The 21,853-nt window shown below is 42.9% G+C and overlaps 1 protein-coding gene across 1 annotated transcript in view; it reads left to right on the plus strand.

Annotated features, from left to right (window-relative positions):
• Positions 1–20,863, plus strand: part of LOC146193397 (scoloptoxin SSD552-like) — a 34,550-nt gene extending 13,687 nt beyond the window's left edge. The window contains exons 2-6 of the mRNA XM_084602740.1: positions 9,368–9,455; positions 11,528–11,700; positions 14,924–15,036; positions 15,813–15,923; positions 19,092–20,863. Of these exons, the coding sequence (XP_084458866.1) occupies positions 9,368–9,455; positions 11,528–11,700; positions 14,924–15,036; positions 15,813–15,923; positions 19,092–19,188 (582 nt within the window). The 3' untranslated portion in view covers positions 19,189–20,863. The remainder of the gene's footprint in view (positions 1–9,367; positions 9,456–11,527; positions 11,701–14,923; positions 15,037–15,812; positions 15,924–19,091) is intronic.
• The last annotated feature ends 990 nt before the right edge of the window (positions 20,864–21,853 follow it).

A 21,853-nucleotide genomic window follows, 5' to 3' on the forward strand; every position in this document is an offset into this window, starting at 1 on the left:
AGCAGTGACAGGAGTAAACATGGCCTCCGTGATGAGGCGCGCCAACGCGCTTCCGCCGATCTCAGAGGGCTCAAAAGTACAAAAAAAAAAAAGCAACTTTCTTTACTTATTGGTAGGTGGCGCTTGCTACAGTACCAGAAAGGGATCGACTTCAACTGGTCTATCCATAGTACTCGCCATGGGATCTTTATAACTTGTCCATACGTTGTGTAGTCTTACTTTTACTACTTTTGCAAATGACGTATGTTTTGCATCAGTAGATAGAAGAGCCCTCCTTTAGAACAACCGAATTACTACATGTGCTGGCCCTTTATCCTGCTATAAGCAATGTCTTCGTCGCCGATCGAATGCCTGGTTACCTGGAAAGGCAGGAAACAGGTTCTTCTTGTCAATGGAGATCACAAGAAGTCCGATGTGATTGATGCTGCCGTGCTGACGGAATCGTGGACATCGTTGCAGTGCGACCGAATAGAGGTATGCACATTTTTTATACGATAGATTTTAATCGCTTGCTGCTTTCAGGGCCTGTACTTGTGCATATAATCGCGTTCTAGTTATGCGCTTCAGGCCAACGTAGTATCGTGGTTTGCTTATAGGCCTGTGCTGTGTCCAAAATTTGCGTTCAAGCTTAGGATAGACACCGGTGCCAGATGTATATATATCAGAGCCTGTATCTTAGCTGTGAGCAACAGGCGAGCATGCAATAGCGGTGCCTGTCGCGCTGTTAACTGCAGCGCTAGTGTTGCTTCAGAAATTTTTTCCAAATGGATCATGATTCCGTTAAAAACGGTTTTTTTTTTACACTGCACTGCACGTGTGCGCGCCTCGTGGAGCTGGAGCGGACGTTCGCCTTCGCAGGGTTCAAGGTACGCGGCGCGCACACGGGCTGTGGAAGAGTAGTGTGTTTCCATACATGCGCGCGTGGAGAGTTTGGAAGCCATCATAATGTGTAGGCCAATCTTATACACAGATGGGAAACTAAGTAGTTTCAGCATGCTCGTAATGAAATAATTACTAAATCAATTGTATCCACATTCATTATTATGTTTTTGGCTTCCAATTCATAAACACATTTTTGTTGTAGGTCTACAATTTCCGCTTTGAAACATATGTCGAGGTCCCGGAAGAACACAGATTTTGTGATGGCTACAAGATAAATCTGGTTGCCAGTGACAGCTGTGATGAAGAAAGCTTGCCACTCAAAACTGGGTTAGTAGGCCACCTTTAACCCTGTGCTGGAGCTATAACATGGGACATTACAGTCATGGTACTTACGGTGCACTTAATTCCATCCTCTCTTTTTTCAGAACTAACGATGGACCATCAGTGGTGGCTTCATGTATCAGTAGTTTTCAGCAAATGCATTATGAACTGCCTCCAGTTCCAGTTGACATCAAGTTCGACATTGACAGAACAACATTAGGAGAAGTGTCAAGTCGCACAAAAAGCCGCATTGTGTCTTGGATTACATCCCATTTGCTGACAGTTGACCTGTAAGTACCACTTAGTAGTGTTGTATGCTCAAATCCTGCTCATGCAACCTCTCTTGCGCTCGCAGGTATCCTGGGAAATTCTACGAGCCTGCAGCTAGGGCTCTTGTTCTGAAATATCCAGTTCCCCGGGATACGATGGGAACAGGCTTTGTAAGTTCCCTACCTGCTTGCTAGTCTTTGTAAACAAATAGCTGGTAATATCTTCCTCAAAAACACCTTCCGAGGTTACTCCCACTATCAAAGTATAAAAACGAGCCGTCTTTTGAAGCATAAAAGGAAAGTATCTGTAAAATGCTTTGCACTGAGTAGGTTACATTTTTTCTCAAAAAGAAAAAAAAAAGCATGCGATGAAGTGACTAGCCATGTATGCAACCCATGCTTGGGTTCATATTGCGACTGGTCGACCCATCAAAGATGAGACAGACGAAGTGTGTGTGCACTTGGCGACGTCCGGTGCACCCTGTGCTTGTGTCGCGTTATACCGGTGTTTTACGTGGTGTGTACGCCTCTTGCCGCGTAACATCTTGGTGGAGGTGCGGGGTTACAACAGCGTCTCTCGTAGCCTGAATCGCTTTGGAATGTGAAACCCCACAAACCAAACTTCATCACAGCTGCTTCTTTCCCTGTGTTTGCATCATATGTTTTACATACTGCCTGGCAAGCAAAATTTCACCTCCTATTTTCTTGACTGCTTACTTTTTTAATTAAGGTGGTATTTTTCCTTGAGGTAATATTTTTTTCTCGTGTGGAATTTACTGCTGCTTGTGGACCATTCTGGCATACATTGGGAATGTTCTGTGCACATGCATTGTCTCCTCTTAATGATTTTACAAGGCATCAGTTAGCTGCAGTTTTTTGTGAACAAAATTTTCTTGAGATAGAACACAATACAGTAATTAGATGTGAATTCTCTTATGCCCTTGCAGGATGTTCATGAGGCCCGCACATGCACTATGGTTTGCAAACATCTTTGATAGGGAATTAAGCATGTTAATTTGCAGCTTTAATAATGTACTGAGCAGCAGGTGCGTCCACAGATTGCTCATGCATTTCGGCTCGGGCTCGAACAATGCAGTGCTGCTTTTAGCTCTTTTCCTGCAGCAAGAGCAAGTGGCTTGTGCGGAAGCATTTATGATGCCTATTGCCGTTTGAGTCTGTTTTCTTCAAGGAAAGTCTGTATATATTGTTGGCTGCTAGGCAGATGTTTAATTGATTTTGCATTTCCAATGTGCTGGTTGTAATTTACAGGATTCTTGGAGGGTCGCATTTAAATACAAGATGTGCAATATTCGAAAGTCCGTGGATAATAATCCTAAGGTTGAAGAAGCAAGAAAGAAGTTTTGTAGGAAGGGGAACTTTCAAGACAAATGTCATCCAAAGAAGCAGTGCCGCCTGGTAAGTGAAACCCCTGATTTACACCAGTATTACAAATATCTGGAAAAGTTTTGCATCTTTTCTAGCTGGGTTATCTGAAAAGAAATGTTGCAAGTTAAAGTGCCCTGTGAATGTCATTGCACACAAGTAGGTGCAATTTATTTTAGTAATTCTGCTTTGTTTTGAGGTGGTGGTAAATACTGACTTAAACAACAAATTATAACAGCCAAAAAAAAAAACCATGGTATTGCACTGGTGAAACAAGGAAGACATAGCCACAAAAGTAAATGGAAGGCAGGAAATCGGTGCAGACCCCTCCCTGGCCACGCATTTCATGAAACGAGAAAAAAACGGCGACTACAACACCTGACTCTAGAACTTGCAGTTACTTTAAAACTGTAGAACAGCTGAAATTTGGAGAAAGTTAATGCTTTAGGCTATGTAACCAACACACAGTGGCAAAAATAAAAAAAGCAGAGCAGTAGCTGTATGTTTAACTGCTGTATTAAAAATAATTATAGTAAATCCTTATTAATTGGCCTTTTAATACCAGCAATATATTAGAATTTTCCAAAGGTCTGATTGATCTATTGGCCTTAAAGAACTGCTGAAAACTATTTGCATCACAGCAATTTTATTTAATGAACACTGGGATTAGGGTTATGCATAAACTTGAGATGAAAGTTAAGAGCAAACCCGATTTTTCTTGGAATTGTGAAGTGCCATGTTTTGTGAATACTGTTGGGATTGTCGAAGAATTGCTTCAAATTTGCAACTGTTACCATCGGCCTTTTGGCAGTGCGACACAGTAGCAGTGATGCCTCGTTACAAATGGCCCTGTTGCGTTTTGAGGATGCTTCACCGTTTAGATGGTGACACTTGCTATCGGCACCGTGCGGAAACCCAGTGGGTAGCACTCGCGGTGAAAAGGCAGTGCAGCGCCACGAGTGGGCGCTGGAGGATTTTTGTAGGAACAGGCGTGGCCGCCTGGGTAGGGCACGCACTTGAAAGAGGCAGCCATGGGAATGTAATTGGGGTCTGCGCAGGAAAATAGTGGCAATTTTGGCCAGCTTGAGGGATGTAGTGATGCATAAACAATGCGAGAGCCACACGGCACAAGACGGAGAGGCACGGACAAGTCCTGGCTGCCTGCTGGGCGTTTATTTCTCGGCTGGAAACACAAGAAACAAAAAATGACAGAAGGAGAAGCATGCCGTTGGGGAAGGCTGAGCAAAAAGCTTATATCAAGCAAAACAAAGGTAAAAGCAAAGAAACGTTGGGTCCTGCATCCGTTTTCAAAAGCTGTTAGGTTTGCCAGAGCAAAAGAGATAGCAAACTGTAGCCTACACAGTTAATTGCAATACCTAAAAACGCATGCAATGGTGGAATCATAAGGAATTTAGCATTGAATGGAAGGGAAGCACTTCATAAAGGTAAGTAATACAGCTGTAGAGCAAGGGCTGACAAAACAGACTGATATTCAGTTGTGTTCAACCTTTGCACAGGTTATAGATCATAAAGAAGATTTTGGAATCTTAGGTCTGCGTTATCTAAAAATATGATAGGCATTACTTGTGATATTTTACTCAACTGTGTTATTTTTATCATTTCTTTTGCAAGTCAACTGGTGCTTTGGAAACCGGAGACGAAGAAGATGATGGAGTCGTTGCTGCTCACATAGAATTTATTATTAAAGAAGTGAAACGAAGCACTCCTGACATCGCAAAATTGAAAGCTTCAATGAAGGCCACCTTCTCATCACGAAGGAAATGGATTCAAGAAAGCAGCCCATCAACAGCGGTGTTGCTGGAAAGGTACCCAGCGCTGGCACTTCGTGAACTGGTAAGGTTTTAAGACGTGTAGCATCAGGCCGGTTTCCTGAAATGGTTTTTGATGATGGGTCGTACGCATGCCATCAGTCGGGCTTCACAGAGACATGCAGTATATAGTCGGCTGTTGTAAGAGGCTCAATAGGTTATGAGAAAATACTCTATTTAGTTTAAACATTTGCAGTGTTTGCAAAATCAGGATGCAGAGATCCACTGCAGAAGGTAAAACAGAAAGATTGCATTTTTGACAACATAAACCGACATAAGCATGGGAGAAATATTTCTTGGTAGGAAACATTTCAACTGAAGAATTTGTCTTCATTTGGGTGAGCACAGTCATCACTGGTAAGGGTATTTAGAACTTTTATCTGATGGGGAGGAACAGGTTAGGTTTGCTGGAGAAGGGTGAATATGGGTGATTGATAAAGAGTGTTAGTGATAATTATTTATTTGGTAGACTAAATGGGCAGTTTTGTAATCGTAAAAACATTGAAATATAACTGCTGAAGCCACAGCGGGTCGTGAAGTAATCATTTCTTATGTTTCGGCTGAAATTTGAGCACTTCTGCATAATTGCGTTCCTCTCTGTCCCACTTTTGTATTCTATGTGCTACTAAAAATGTTTATGCAAGGTCATGATTGCAGTCGCATTTGGATGGAGGGCGTTCTTTGAGGGGCATCTGCTGCTTTATTTTTAGTTGTGTTTGCCTATGGATACTGCGTAATTTTCCAGCTGCAGTGGTTGGAAAAAATGCTAACGCACCAGTCAGCGTGCATGTCAGGCAAAGAGATACAGGCTCTGAATTTCGGTTCACAACGGGTTTAAAGATGCATTCCCAAAGGTGATTAGGAACAATTAGGGAATAACAGGGTGGAGACGAAGGACAAGGAAGAAGACAACACCTGCGCTGTTGTTTTATTAAACAATTAGGGATTGATGGTAACAACGTACATAGTTACGTTTATTTATGGCTTCACCCTTATTCCCTCAGAAAAAATTTCAGTGCATCACTGATGACATATTTAAACAGAAATCAGAATGATGCAACCTCTAAATTATGATCAAAGAAAGCAACTATGAAGCCTTTGGACTAGCTTTCCAACTTTGCACCAACAACACAACTGTCCAGTGCTTGGCTTGGACACTTGTGCACGAGCGACGTGATGTCTTTTTGTATTTTGCAAATAATGTGCTAAATTCCCCCTATCATTTTTGTTCATTTTCAGCTTCGCCAAAAGTTCATGAGTATTACACAAGTGGACTTTGAGTCAAAGTTGCTCAGCTTTATTAACACACATGGAGAGAGGTGTCTCCAACTCCTGAAAATGTCCCGTACCGCAAAAAGTGCCCTCGCCGAAGCAGAACGGGCGATTTCAGAGACAGAAGGCGACTTGAAGAAATGTGAGTGTTAAGAGCTTTGTCTTTTAGTTCCAATTTCTTTTCTTATTTTTATGTTTTTGTGATCGTCTGGGTGTTCTATGAATTTTCTTTGTGCACAAATTACTTCGCAGTTACTGTCCTGCAGCTCCTCCCGCACTTAGTGAAGGAGCAGCCCAATTTTCTGAGAGGACCAGTAAGATTATACTGTTCATTTTAATTGTAGTTTGCTTGAAATTGTCTCGTTTCTTATTAATTCTATTTTATTACAGGACAGCTACCCCTCCCTTGTCATGAACAACAAGGCTCTAATTGCCACAGAAATATGCGCCACTTTTGAGTCCTACAAGGTGGAAGTTATTGACCTGATATCAGGGACAAGTGCCCTCATGGAACTTTATTGGATAATGAACATCCAGTATTCTAGCAGGAATAAGAACACATTTGCTCTGATGGAGCATTTCTGCGGCCTAAATTCGGCAGCACGGTCACCCCTCGTGATGCGGGTGATCAGCTTAATTGAGAAAGTTTGAGTCAACAAATAAAGTTAAACCTTTTGAGCTACACTTGTGTTGAATTTGTTTTTTGAAAGCCATATAGGCCCACTGCTTCATAGTGCTTCTAACATGCTATTGAGGTTAGTGGTTGCCTGGCCGTCAAACCAAAGCTAAGCTTACTACTAAGGTAGTAAACGAGGTTGTTCCTGTTACTACTTTAGGTAAGCTACCATTCTTACTACCCTATGGTAGTAAATGTTAAAAAAGGTAGTTGCTGTTGCTACCTGTCCACAGGTAGTAAATGTTACTACCTTTGCAGTTACTACATACAGTCACTACCTAGGTAGTCATATATGTGACGGTTGTTGCTACCCCAAAATGTAGTAACCTCAACTACCTTTTTTTTTAGAGTGTACCTTCTCCGCCTCGAAAATACAGTTCGAGCAGCGTTTCTACACAAGCAACACTGCTTTGCCGTCTTTTCTTACCTTGAAAAAGCCTACGACACCACATGGAGGTTTGGGATCCTGCGAGATTTGGGAGAGCTTGGAATTCTACATAATCGATCCTTTCAAGTATGTCTTGGTTCCGTACTTTCTAAAAACTTCACAGAAGAAACTGGTGTGCCACAAGGGTGCATTTTAAGTACCACGCTTTTCATAGTAAAAATGAACTCTAAGCTAACGTAATACCGGCGTCCATTATGTACTCAATTTACGTAGACTACTTGCACATTGCGTGCACATCATCAAACGTAGCAACATGTGAGAGGCAGATTCAGCTAACTGTAAATAAGCTGGCATCATGGGCAGAAAAAAAATGGTTTCAAGTTTTCCACGCAAAAGTCTGCAGCTTTTCCCTTAGACGAGGACTGCTTACTGACCCCACCATCTACCTAAATGAAATCACTACCAGTAAAACACGAACACAAATTTCTAGGTTTAACTTTTGATAGGAAGCTTTCTTTTATTCCTCACATAAACGTCCTGAAAACGAAAGCTTCCAAATCTCTGAATATACTCAAAGTCCTCTCACGCAAACACTGGGGGTCTGACCGGACGTGCCTTCTGCTCATCTACCGCTCAGTTATTCGCTCTTGCCTAGACTATTGCTGCATTGTCTACGGGTCAGCAAGACTTTCATATTTGAAGCGCTTGGACCCTGTACATAATTCAGGTTTGCGTCTTTCTACTGGCACTTATAGGACATCACCTATCGCAAGTCTTTATGTAGACACCAACGAACCATCCCTAGAACTTAGGACTATGCTCACAATTTCATATATCCTGAAAATACGCTCCCTACCAAAACATATATGCTAGCCCATTGTCACTAAATGTGCCTCCAGAATATTGTCCAAAAATAGGCCTCAGTCAATAAAACCCTTGTTACTTCGATTTGAGGATAAATGCAAAGAATTAGAAATACTAAACGCCCTCCCCAATATTCCATCAAGACAAAATTTACTGCCACCAAATAGTACAGCTTTCCTGTTGCGTGCGATTTCACACTAACTCAGTTTTCTAAACATAAAACACCTCCTGAACACATCTTGCAAGGATTCCTAGCTCCTAAAGAAAAGTGTGACAATTGCACACAATTTTACACGGATGGATCCAAGACAACAAAACACGTTGGAAGTGTAATAGCGCATGGAAAATGGGGAAAAACTGAGAGATTACCTCAGTGTGCAAGTATTTTTATAGCTCGAAGTTATGCTCTGGCAGTGGCTGCGAGCAAAATAGTCAACGAGAACATTACAAACAGTATTATATACACAGACACCTTAAGTGTTCTCACAGCCCTTTACCACAAAAATGCAGTTGCACTGCTACTCGGGGAAATCATACACAACGTATCAACAGCCTCTGCTCGAGGACATAAAATAACGTTTTGTTGGGTCCCGAGTCATGTCGGCATTGGAAGCAATGAGAGAGCAGACTTTTGCGCTGCCCAGGCCCATGAAAAACGAATAAAGAACATAGACATGCCATACAGAGACTGTATGATGCTGGTGCACACAAAATAAAGGACGAATGGCAGTCGTCATGGAGTAGGGAGGTAAATAATAAACTGCAGTTGGTGAAGCCCACTTTAGGGGAAAGGAAATCATGTCGCCATCAAGAACGTTTTATAGAAGTGATTTTATGCCATCTCCGCATTCGCCACACACACACATGGCACACAATGTTTTCTTGAGAAAAGAAAACAAACCTCAGTGTGAAGAATACGGACAGGAACTCACCATAAACCATGTTTTACTTTCGTGCACAACATTTGAAATGCTCAGGGAAAAGTATTTTACTCGATTTTACGATGAACACATTCCTTTCCATCCAGCTTTGATTTTAGGTGAAAGCGAACTTGTTGATCTAAAATGTGTTTTTGGCTTTCTAAAAGAAGCAAATGTTTTACGGAAACTGTAAAATAAATAGTGTACGCCACTTACGACCTTGTGCTTGGTGCATGATAGCCTGAGCTGCGTATGCGCCATTAAACCCAACACAACACACCTTATTACTACTCTACCCTAAAAAAATGTGCGTCACGAAAAAGAACTGCACATCACACCTAATTAGCATGTATCAAAGCGTTTCATCCGTACATGACAAACACGCTCATATTCATTCTATATTCACACAGTAATTTATGACTTCACGTTCTGCTAAATTTGTGTAACTAGAGCAGGTTTTCGTCATTATGTAATCCAGGCCATCAGCTTTTGCCCTATGGAGCGGTGTGTTCCTCGAAGTGCTCTCTGTGTTTGTGACTTGATAAAAACATGCTTTTTTACAGAGGTGGGACGACGAACTGGCAGAGTTGGCTCAAGCACACGCAAGTCGTTGCGGCTCTGGAAAGGACGACGAATATGAGAGGAAAATAGGTGCGGATGCGTTATCAATGTTGAATCGCCTTATCGTCCGGCAAAGCTGATGTCAGAGTGCATTCTAAGTACAGTCTGCCCCGAATATATTCAAGCCGCATATATTAAATTATTACTTACAGGGAACTCTCGAAATTCATGGAAATGTATAGGAGTTGTGTTCGTGTTTATAGAACTCCTGCAGAGCTCAGCATTTGATATATCGCACTGCGCACCGCGCCCCCGTAAGGTTAGCTTCTCCTGATGATGCCTTGTGATCATTTTTCGCGCACGGAGCAGGGTCAGCTGCCCAACCTCGGACACCTCGAGACAGTGCTAACGCTCTAAATCCACTTCATGAGGTGAATTTAGAGTCCGCTTGACAGTGGCCTTATGTCTGGCGTGGTTGTTTTCACCGCGACACTTCTGAAATGCAGAAAAGCTGTATTTTGGTGCACTGGTTGTCATGCCGTGAAACCAGCTTAGCTTTCCTAATTCTTGCGGCAGTGGTCGCGCTCAGCCTGCTTCACTGCTGAAGGGGACGGAAAATATTTTAACTCAGTAGCGGCCTTTAACATAATAGCAGCTTTGTGCTTGTAACAGAAGTTCAGCTATTATGATGAGCGGTGGCGCATCCCAAAGCGCCGTCCGCAGCATGTTTCATGCGAACCCCAACCACAACAGCCCATGCCCCACGCAGCGCTAGATCCTAGATGTGAGAAGAGTAAACTTCGCTTCTTTATGACTCTACCAAATATTAGAACACGCCCTCGAGTAGAGAGGGACGAAGGCGGGGGAGCGCTGCCCCTTTTTTAGTGGCCTGCTCAGGTGCGCTTACGTGTAAAGCCCCTGTATGAATATACAGGAACATACAACTAGTGGCCTTAAGTAACGTGCGCCACGAGAATCGCCACAGCAGAGGCGATTGATTGGCGGCCGATGGGCCGCTCATCGCTGCAGGAAGTATGCCGCTAGCGATCGGCACACAGTACTCGCGCTCGCTTATATGTTACAGAGGACCTCATCTCTCGGCATGACTTCTATATCAAATTATCTATATATAGAATATCTTTACGATCGCCATCGGGTTCAATACATTCGGGATCTGCTGTAGTGCAGGAGATTGGGATGTGAAATTAAATAATGTATTTCAGTAGTACGTTCGCAGGCTTCATACGGAAATGAGCAGATGTTGTTCCCCTTCATTGGCATTTAAGGGGAACAAAGTGCGTGTAAACTGGATTAAGGCGTGGTGTCTAGGTGTTGCCAAATGCTACATTCGTCTCCCAAATGAAAATTAACGGAGCGGATAGACTTTCCGATCAAAAGTGTAAGAATACTGGCTTTAAGGACTGCAATTCGAAAATATAAGAAAAATACCGGTGATCAGCAATATTTAAGAAGCCCTGAAAGTTTACTCTGGCGTTTCAAGCAGTGACTCCCTAGTGTCGCAAAAATACAAAAAGCGTAACGTCCGTATTTCTTCTTGAAATATCATGGCTAGAATTCACGTTGGTCATGTTCACAATAGCAGTATAGGTGACCTTATCATGAGTTTTAAGAAATCTAAAAAAGGTCATGAGAAATTGTGAAAAAAAGACATGTAGAGAGGCTAGCGTAGGTTTCGTCATTGGCTTCCATTATGATTAGAATCATATTAAGTGAGAGCACTTTTCAAACAGAAAGCTAGTGTAAGGACTAGCTGGTACATCACTGTGAACTTCTGGGAACTGCTAACACTAGTTCTGGATAACAAGTGCTTCCCAAAACTTCACTTTGTAACGATAGCTTCTGGCCCATGTGCTACCAATAAAGGAAGCATGCATTGTAAAATTAAGAGTGCGTTAAATAATTAAGAGTTGTGTCAAATAACATTTCATTACTAGCACTTCCTGCAACATTTGCCGCTCCTCTTTTGTGCTTATTTATAGGTGTTGCCGAAATTGGGCGAGATATCCTGCCTTTATAGCCTTCGAAAGTTACACGGAGGCGCGGTTAAAAGCAAATTGCATTGTTTCTTGTCATTTACTGATACCGTTCATTAGACCGCGTTCGTAGACTGAATAGGCATTCTTCATTATTTGTGAACGCAGCTGTGTTTGCGACTCTTGGCCAAAACGTGGGCTGGGAAGCCAGTTCGGGCCCGTTCACAGATCATCTGGACTTACCTCACCCCGGGGTGTGGAGCGACGTGCATAACGACGTCGAGAGCGGCATCATAAGTTCTTATCGTGACACCGAAAGCGGCATCGGGCAATTCACCCAGGTTTGCTCTGTTCCTTGAACGGTCATTAAATTGAATAGACGGCATTGCTAAATATACATTGCCGAAATAACTCAATTCGTCGCTCTGCTTAGTAGCTGGTATGATAATAGATACTCTAATTCCTCTGATATCATGTACAGAATTTCTTCTGAGAGGTGAAGATCACATAGTATAAGTACATCAATTAATTTTCTCGACCATGTTCTTGTCTGGCTTTCCCTCACTACCCTGACACGTGTGCGGCAGCAAGAGGCACGATAATGGCTTAGAATATTTAATATAAAAATACATATACCACTAAGTTCAGCCTAGTGAGGCGAATATCGAAAAGCGCTTTTCCACTGAACAGAAGCGCTATCTAGCTTCCAAGGTCTGAGCATAACATTGACGTCGGAGCACTCATATGCGAGATAAATCGGCAGAGAACGGCGGCAGCTGTGTCTCTTTCAATGTATTTATACTAATTAATGCTGCCTTTAGGATGAGAGTGCTTTCATTATGGTTAGTACACGGAATCCCATCGAAACTGGCCGACTAAACATGTCAGTAATGGGCCTTTTATGTTTGTTTCTGTCACCATGCTGTTGATATTACGCACATAAATGCAGGGCACTTTAACGTTTTCTCGAGGAATCATGCAGAAAAAGCTGGCATGCATAAATGTCTTTTGCCTTAGTTTTCATGATGGTTTTGTGTGTGTGCGTGTGTGTGTGTATGTGTGTGTGCGCACTTGCGCGTGTGTGTGTGTGTGTGTGTGCGTGTGCGTGTGTGTGTGGGGGGGGGGGGATGTTTTTGGTAACACCTCGCTTTGGTTTCCGCTGATGCTATAGTTTTCATCGTGACGTCGAGGGTGATAGTTTAGGTGCGTGGATTTGTTAAATCCTTCTAGTGCACGTATTTTGCTTTTCCGGAGAGATTAGTTTTTCTTTGAGCACAGTTACTAGTATCCCCTTGTCTCTATACTATAGTTTTGATAGTGACATCAAACGTCCTAGTTTAGGTGCGTGGTTTTGTTAAATTCTTCTCGTGCAAGTATTTGCTTTCCTGGAGGAATAATGTTTTCTTTAGTATAGTTACCGTACCCACTTGTCTCTATTCTCTACCCTGTTTTGGTGTCTTTTGCAAGTTGTTGACTTACTTGAAATGTCAGTTCACCATGTGACCCCAGACTTCAACCTGTTCGCACGTTTAACCCTTTGCACTAGCTACCACTTTCTATAGTAAGCTCCTTGAAAGCTGTGCAATGCTATTTTCTGTGCACGCGACAATAATTTTAACGTTGTAACGAAAAGCCTGTATGACAGTATACGCTGCAGATTTGCAACGAAAACGAATTTTAAAAATTTCAAAACATTTAGTTTAACATGAACGCGTGACGGCACTCTACTAGACACGTGCTCGAGCAAGCAGATACTCTGGACATGTCTCAGCCAACATACGGAGTCAGACTTCACGACATGACGAGACCTATTTGGCATGTCCGCCACTGGCGCTCGTAAGCGCTTCAGTGCTTATCATAGATTCGTTGATGGCATCTCCTTGCTGAATAACTGAGAGGACGAATCGCACAGAATGATCAATGACATATGCAGGTTAAGTATAACGGCCGGTCTAAAAATTAATCTACAGAAATCTAAGCTAACGCTCAATCGTGTCTCAAAGAATAAGCAGTTTACAATAGGCAATGAGGTACTAGAACAGGGGAAGGAACGCATATGCATAGTGCAGCAAGGCTACTGCACATTCGGACCACTAGACTGGAATAACTCAAGATGATAATGGGGTGGAGCTAATTTGTCGCGTACTCTCAAATCCCAAAGAGCAGTCTGCCAGCATCCCTCAAACACTTTATAACAGCTTTAACAGCTTGTATAACCGCTCTATTTTGCAGGAACTCATCTATGTGACATGAATGTGGACGCTAACGAAATTTAATTGAGGACAATGCAGTGAACTATGAAAAGAAAAATGATGGGTGTATTAAAAGGCCGAAAAAAAGCAGGCCAGGTCTGGGAACAACCGCGCGTTTACGATATTCTAGCAAAAACAGGTATAAATTATAGACAAAAACCACAATACCAACTGCAGTAAAGAAACAATTGCACTCCTAGCTCGTACCCTCTCATTTGCACTACTTCCTTCTGGTCTGCGGTAGCACCACAGTTACCAATTATCATAAAAATTTTCGCATTACAAAGAAGGACAATTCGATCGATGTGAATCTTAACATTCACTGAGAGCACGCACCAATTTGTCATCTAGATCAAAATGTTAACTGTCGAGGAAATATACACGAAGAAATTAGCAGTGCAATTACATAGTCTACAATGTCTTGAGAAGCAAGCCTTTAGAAACAACTATTTAATAACCATTAAAGCTTACAACTCACGCCGCTCGATCTATGCAGTTAGACGCTCCCGTATGAACTACGCCTTAAAGGAAATGGCTTACCAGATACTGCGGACGTTTAATACTTGTCCTGATATACTTACATTAATACAGACAATTACTAGCAAGCGATTATTTAAAAAAAAAGTATTCATGCATTGCTTGTTTGACAGTCTATTGAACTGCATTATATTCATTATTTGTACTTTTCACTAAATGCTTTAATTTTAGTCTTTTTTTTGTGCTGCTACTGGTGCCGTTGTGACTACTAGACTACTACCCACAATCCTTGTGAATCTATATTTTTGTCTGTTTTCGATTTTGTATTCTGCGAGCTAACAAAAAATCCTTGTCTTACAAGGTTTTTTTTTTCAGTAGCGCTGCCTGCCACTTGCCCAGATCCTGTGTATGGAAATTGTACATATTGATGTTACATTTTTGTAAGATTATTTAATGTGTCGCGGTTGTTATCATTGTTATGTTTTGGGAGACAGGCCTTGTCAGGTGTACACAATACCTTTTTCTTGCCGTGCCCAGGTTCGTTTACCCGTGTAAGGAAACCAAATATATTTCACTTCACTTTCTTTCAAATCAAACAGAAAGCCACGCGGACAATCCATGCAACATGAATGCAATATAACCGGTTTCCGTTAGCGGTAGCACCGCGGATTTTAAGGGCAAAGTGGGACAGCAAGAGGTTAGGTGGAGGAGGTTATGAAGTTTGCTGGATGTAGGTAGCCGCTGCTGACTAGGCAACAATTTACGGAGGCCCTTGGCCTACGGTAGCTGGCGTGAGGGTGATTATTATGATTTTGTGTTTCTGCTTGCCCCGTAGATGATTTGGGCCAACACGCAGAAAGTGGGCTGTGGCGTGGCAACGTACACCCGCAAAGACAATGTCGGACGCTATCCATATCAAAGGTCGCTCACTTGCTATTATGGGCCAGGGTGAGTTGTAATGATGCATTCTGTGATATCACTGCGCCTGCTGTACTACACCGCTGCTTATTGTTTTGTGGACAGACAGTGTGCGGGCGCTGATAAACACCTAGTTATTGTTTGTTAAAAATAAGGTTTTTTTTACAACCACCGCACAAAAAAAGAAAGATGGACATGTTAATGAGGTAAAAATGCAGTCCTTTTAAAAAGTTTACCATCTGACGACGCTCAGGTACTTGTGTGTGAGCAAAGTCAAAGCACACTTCAAATATGCCTACCAAAGCAAAACAATACAAAGCAATCGATACACAGGGCAGTGAAGAAACATGAATTGTCATCTCGCAACCTTATTTATATTTTGGATATTACTAAGAGCTCTAAGAACTTCTGTACTTCGTAGAATTAGAAAAAAAAAGGCTCCTGATGGCAGCCCAAACTAAGCCATCCTTTCGCAGTCAGTGACTGCTTGCAAAGTGTACGCCAGCGTGAATTCCGTATGCAATGAGAAATTTCACGCATCCTTCTTCTACGTATATTTTATAACTCCGGTGTCACTCCAGTGTTTTTCGTATCTGCTTAAAGTTGTAATACTCCGTACGCTAAATTATGGCTGCTTTAAATGAGCTCTCAATTTTCGATCATTTCATGCGCAACGAAGAAACTTCTTCTCACCTGATCATAATAAATATCACTTCCTTAACGCATCTCTGGGGCCCCTTTGCCAATGTGTGTATTTTAAGCACGTCAAAATGACAGCCTTCTTGCATGGTATTTTTTCACCACAGGGGGAATGTTCCAGGCTCGCCCGTATATGAAGAAGGCGCCGCTTGCAGCCGCTGCCCCCCGGGTTCCACCTGCGACAAGCTCTCCGGCCTTTGCCACCTGCGCGACGTGAAGTGAGAACTGCCTTTTGCCGCAGAAAACTAAATATCAGGTGTCTAAGAAAGTTATAAAACAACGTGAGGCACGAGAAGACAAGCGAAGAAGACATACATATGCTGTGTCTGCCTTCCACTTGTTAGGTCTTGCCTCACGCTGTTTAATTCCATTCTTGAACATTTACCAACCGGCCCATATTCGTCCTCTTCAGGGGTGGTATTACAGAACTGGGTTCAGTTCGCGTCAGTTGGGAACACTATGTGATTGGTTGGAAACACTTCCGCTCAAAGCCTCTCAGAACCTGCCGTGATGTAAAAGCCTTCAGTTCAGCGGAAGTGCTTCCAACCAATCACAGAGCGTTCCGCAACTGAACGCCAACTGAACGCAGTTCTATAATACCGCCCCAGGTTGGGACGGTTGAGGGGTTTTTCTCTGTCCGCCCGGCAGTGTGATGAAAAAACGAGACTAATGCATTAACAGAAAGCTTTAAATTTAGGTCTCGCCTCTAATGCATCTATTAATATATTCAACTTCTCAGGAAAACCATAGCCCTTGTCAGGGCGGCGGTCACATGCGTCGTTTGGAAAATTCCCGAAAGCCTAGAACCAAAGAAAAAGTTGTAGGCTTATTCCTAGATAAATAAGTCGTGATGCGACGGCGTCTTTAGCAAAGCTGAGAGAAAGTCGGGAAGGCCGTGGGAAAAGGAAATGACCTGACTCACACTTTGCCGTCTGTTCTCGAGAAAGTGCAGCATTCTCTCCTCATGCATACTTCGCGCTGCGGGTAGCGTGCGCACGGGTTCGCATCCTGCAACCTGGGTGCGCCTGGAAAGAAGTTTTTATACTCGCATGTTGTAAACTACCGGTGCATTTTACTTGCTATATTCATCGATTGTTTTGCGTTTTACAGCTAACCACAGACCGCATATTTGTGAATATTGGAACATTTTTGTCAATAAGCGGTTGCTCTCCAAAGCTTACTTATGTGTAATGCACCGGTAAAGCATGAGGATTTTTTATGATTTCATGCTGTACCCCTGTTTCGCCCTTTGAGGGAATATATGTATGGTTCTGTGCAGCGCCTACATTTGTTCTGAAACGTTTGCGTTGCCACAGTATTCAATGTGCAAATAATAAGGACCATGGACTTAGGCCAACACAAAAGTAACTGCTTCATCGATAACGCGAAGCCATCAATACAACAAAATCTCCTCTGCTTTGTTATTTTCTTGGTTTCTACTGCTACTGTTTTCGCGAGTTCACGCATGCTAGCTCTTAAATTTCTGCCTTCGAATAAAAAGCACCTTGCACGCGTCTGCAAGGATAGCCTTATTTTGTGTAATGAAATGCTCAGTTTGATGTACGTGGTTGATGAAGAGCGCACCGACAGCTGTTCATACATATTGTTACGGTGAAATAGAAAAGGGGTGTTTATTTACAGTGATATGGCAGTGGGATAAGGTGAAGCCTACTAGCCCCCAGGCACCAACGCTTTCTCCTCTTCTTCTCCCAGACCAGCAGTGGCGTGACATTTCCCCCCTACTCAGCCTAAGCCCTCTGGGCGTGTTCGTGAGTCGTGCGAGGCTGACACGGCTTCAAGCGGGCAACATGACATAGTTCGGTTTTGGCAGACCGATGACCCGATGCTGTCAGGCGGGCTATTGCATAAGTTAAATCGCTGATGCGTTTGACAATCACATATGGGCCGTCATAGTGAGCCAAGAGATTTTGATATAGGCCACGGCGCCGAATTGGACGCCACAGCCAGACTAAATCACCTACAGAGTACGCGACCCGCCGGTGACTGGCATCGTATCGCACTTTAGAACATAATTGTGAAGCACCAGACCGTAATCGGGCGATTCTCCGAGCTTCTTCGGCGGGACAGAGGGTCTCAGTCAGGCAGGGGTCTTCACGGCTTGTGAAGGGCAGGACAGTATCCAGGTAGTAGCGTGGCGGTCTGGCATAGAGTAGGAAAAATGGACTGTACCCAGTCGTGCCATGCGTGGCAGTATTGAACGCATACGGAATGAAGGGTAGTATGGTGTCCCAGTTCTTATGCCCTGCGTCCACATACATGGCTAGCAAGTTGATAAGCGTTCTGTTGACGCGCTCAGTCAAGCCATTTGTCTGGTGATGGTATGGCGTCGAGTGTCGTAAAGTTACGGCACATAAACGCATGAGCTCTTCAACAACATCAACAGTGAACTGTCGGCCCCGATCAGTGATGACAATTCGTGGCGTCCCGTGTCGTAAGATGACTGAGTGCAGCAAGAAAAGCGACACCTGATGCGCCGTAGCAGCTGTAAGAGCGGCGTTTTCACAGTAACGTGTGAGATAGTCCACGCAGATTACAATCCAGCGATTTCCGTCCACGGACTTCGGAAACAGACCTACGAGGTCAATGCCTACTTGATCAAACGGAGCTGTCGGGGTCTTCACTGGGTGCAGCAAGCCAGATGGAGTTGCAGTCGGACGTTTGTGGCGTTGACATTGCTTACAACTGGCAACGTATTGCTCAATCGTCGAGCGCATTCTAGGCCAGTAAAATCTTTCTTGAGCGCGGTGGAGTGTTCGAACCGATCCCAAATGCCCAGAAGTTGGATCATCATCGATAACACGCAATACGTCCGTGCACAGCGTCTTGGGAACTACGAGTAGGTATTGCTGGCCGACAGGCGAATAACTCTTTTTCCATAGGAGGCCATCACGCGCACAAAAACGGCTTGTAGGTACGCTTTCTTGAGCGGCGGCAAAGACAGGCTGCAGACTGCTATCTGCACCTCCACCAAGTTGTTACGGTGAAATAGAAAAGGGGTGTTTATTTACGGTGATATGGCGGTGGGATAAGGTGAAGCCTACTAGCTCCCAGGCACCAACGCTTTCTCCTCTTCTTCTCCCAGACCAGCACAATTCTTCTTCGTCGTCAGTGGCGTGACAATATAGCTCGCAAGCAACGCAGTCATGTCTGTTAACGCTTTTGCATATTGTTAATCGATATTAAAGGAATACAGCTGCTCAATCATAATAATGGGAAAATAATAGTGCTTATACAGTGCAATAATCGCATAATAATGGGAAAATAATAGTAGTGCTTATACAGTGCAATAATCGCCGCCATGTTTTAAGAAAAGAGACGAGAGATTTTTACACGCGTTGATCCTTCATTTCTTTCCCTCATTACAGAGTTCCAGAAGACAAAAAAGCTGAGATTTCCGAGGATGAATGGAGTTGGAGGCCGCTTCTCATGGCTATCATGATTGTTTTCTGGCTCTGTTTTTGAGCCGATGCTACCTATGCTGCAACAGGTGGCTGTAGCGTCATCCATCGCTGTCGTCCTACTTTCTTTTTCACTGGAATTTAAGACTATGGACTGTAAATAATTGGAATGATCGTAGATATGCACTCACGTTGCACTTGAAAATTGCCCTGATTAATTTCTTATGATGCAATATACTATGATGAACGCTTTTTGTCTTCCGCTGTTTATCTTTTGCAAGGCAAGCATGATCTAGTAATTTGCTCTTCGAGCTGTTCATTTTTGATCTTCTGAGCATAAAAGTGCAAGCCTTATAGTTTTCTGGGCAAATGCGTATTCCAAAGCAGTGCCTTACGATGTGAAACGTACGCTTCCTACTTACTGAGACATCATGAGGTGACAATAGCATGATTGTTTCGAGTTCTTTTTTTTATAAACACGGTAATTACTGGGATGGTATTGGTTGAAACTTTAAAGCGATGGCATCAAAGACGCCGTTTCGTAGAAAAATGGGCGTCAGCATTGTAAAATCTGAACAAAATAAGGAAAGAATAACAGTTATACGTAGGTCCGCGGAGTCAAACACGCTTTCTTCGCAGTTCGAGGCAAGCACGCAACGATGCAACCACTCCGCCACATAACTGCATTGCTGCTTTCCATATAAAAGTGGACCTAATGTATACATTGCCTCATGATTGTAATCTTATATTTAGGTGCGTCATTGGAAAGAAATAATTATGGAAGTATTAGTTAGACGAATAGTAGAGAACATTTCCGCTTTGCTTACTTGTGATGCGGCGCTCACTGGAGAATTCCTTGGATCGCACGGCGCTGCCACAACAGATGGCGGGAGCCGCTGCCCGATTCAAATTCAGTCATACATCCATCCATCGTCTTCAAGGAATTAAGGTATTAACGCTATCGCACTAACCTCTTAAAGGCGAAGTTTAATCGCCCTCCAATTCTTTTATTCATGGTTACAGCAGTGTACTCTCGTCGCAAGCAGGAACACGAAGAGTCTAGGGAGAAAACACGCCCGCTGCACTCAATACACACTGCAATCACAACATAAGGCATCATTGTTCACTCATGAATAGAGATACATTATTGCAAGGAAAAATACGCAAGAGGTTCTCAATTCTCAAAAAATGTGCATTATTAACAATCATTCCAGTATGTTCCAAGGGAATGTGAAGATAATATAATCGAGCAGGGACTTAAAGCCCAACACCTGCCGCCAATAATTGAGATGCAGAATCTTAGTGGCCTCACTGGGGAGGGACATTTACGACCTGGCCATGCCTGGAAAAATGGAATATTTAATTGTATCCCTTCATTCATTTAAACAATAATATTGTCGCGTTGGCTGTTCCTGACTGAGTATGATGACATTTTTCCATAAACCCTTCTGTAATAAAATTTAAGTAATTTGTATAACTCAAATAGAGAGACTTGAACTTGGCCACCATTCGCCAGTGGTATACACTCTTGGCAACTTCCAAGTGGTAAGCATGGGAGCGACTCAATCCGTTCTATATTCAAAAGATACCCCTTGCTGTTCTATTAATAATTTATTTATTTGAGCGGTTACCCCTTGGTGAGGGTTATGACAGAGAGAGAATCAACATTACATATAAAATCAATAACACATACTCAAAATTCCAACTGACAGAATACATTGACGAACACTTTGTTAGAATTATACAAACCATCTCAAAAAGCTGCTAAGCTGGAAAAAATTGCATGGAAAGCGAAAAAGTAAAAAGGAAGTAAAAACAAAGTAAAAAGGATGAGACGCTTGGGGGACAACATGTTAGCCTTCATTGAGGTATTGGTTGAGACTTGTCTGAAGTGCTGTCTTACAGGCACTTTGTACAACATCAGTAGGCAATTTATTCTAAAGCTTTATCGCTTCAGGAAAACAAAAGCGCAATACGTTAATGTGAGCGAAGTACGGCCGTATGGTTGCATTATGATTCAGCCTGGGACTATGCTTAGCATGCTGGTGTATGTACATTTTCTTATTTATATTTAAATATTCATGTAGTATTTGATGTAATAATTTCAACATTTGCTTTTTTTTCGTGTTTTTAACGGCTTAAGCTTGCAGGAGTGCAAAGTTTCGGTCACCTAATTAGTCCTATATCTGCAACAGACAAAACGTGCCGCAAGTCGTAGTTTTTCGAGATTATCTTGCAGTACCTTTTGGTGAGGATTCCAGGCTGCTGAAGCATACTCGAGCGCCGGTATAATTTGACTTTTGAAGCAAAAAGCTTCACTATGTTAGTCAACTTCGAGTCTCACGTGTGCTCCATCGTTGGCAGGAGCGGCCAACGCGGGTCGCTCCTTTCATATGGGAGGGTGATATCAGAATCAGCCTGCCAGAACGCTTTGCATTCACATTACCCATAGAACACGCAGGCAGGTCCGTGCGGCCTAGTTAAAGCGGGACTTTACATGTGGGCTGGTAGCTTACGCTCTCGCCTCATACCCTTAAAGGCTGAGGTTAAGTGTCCTCAATGATGTAACGCCCTGCATTGACAGGTTGGAATAGGGGAATAATGTAGCAAGCAAAAGAAGTTTTCGCTTCCATCAGGGTTTAACCAGAGATAAACTAAGCTAAATTTTTTACACGGATCACTTACAATGTTAAGCACTAAACATGAGTACAGGTATAGCATTATGTCGG

Source organism: Amblyomma maculatum, chromosome 4, assembly GCF_055883805.1.
Source record: "Amblyomma maculatum isolate TAMU_Amacu chromosome 4, ASM5588380v1, whole genome shotgun sequence".
NCBI lineage: Eukaryota > Metazoa > Arthropoda > Arachnida > Ixodida > Ixodidae > Amblyomma > Amblyomma maculatum.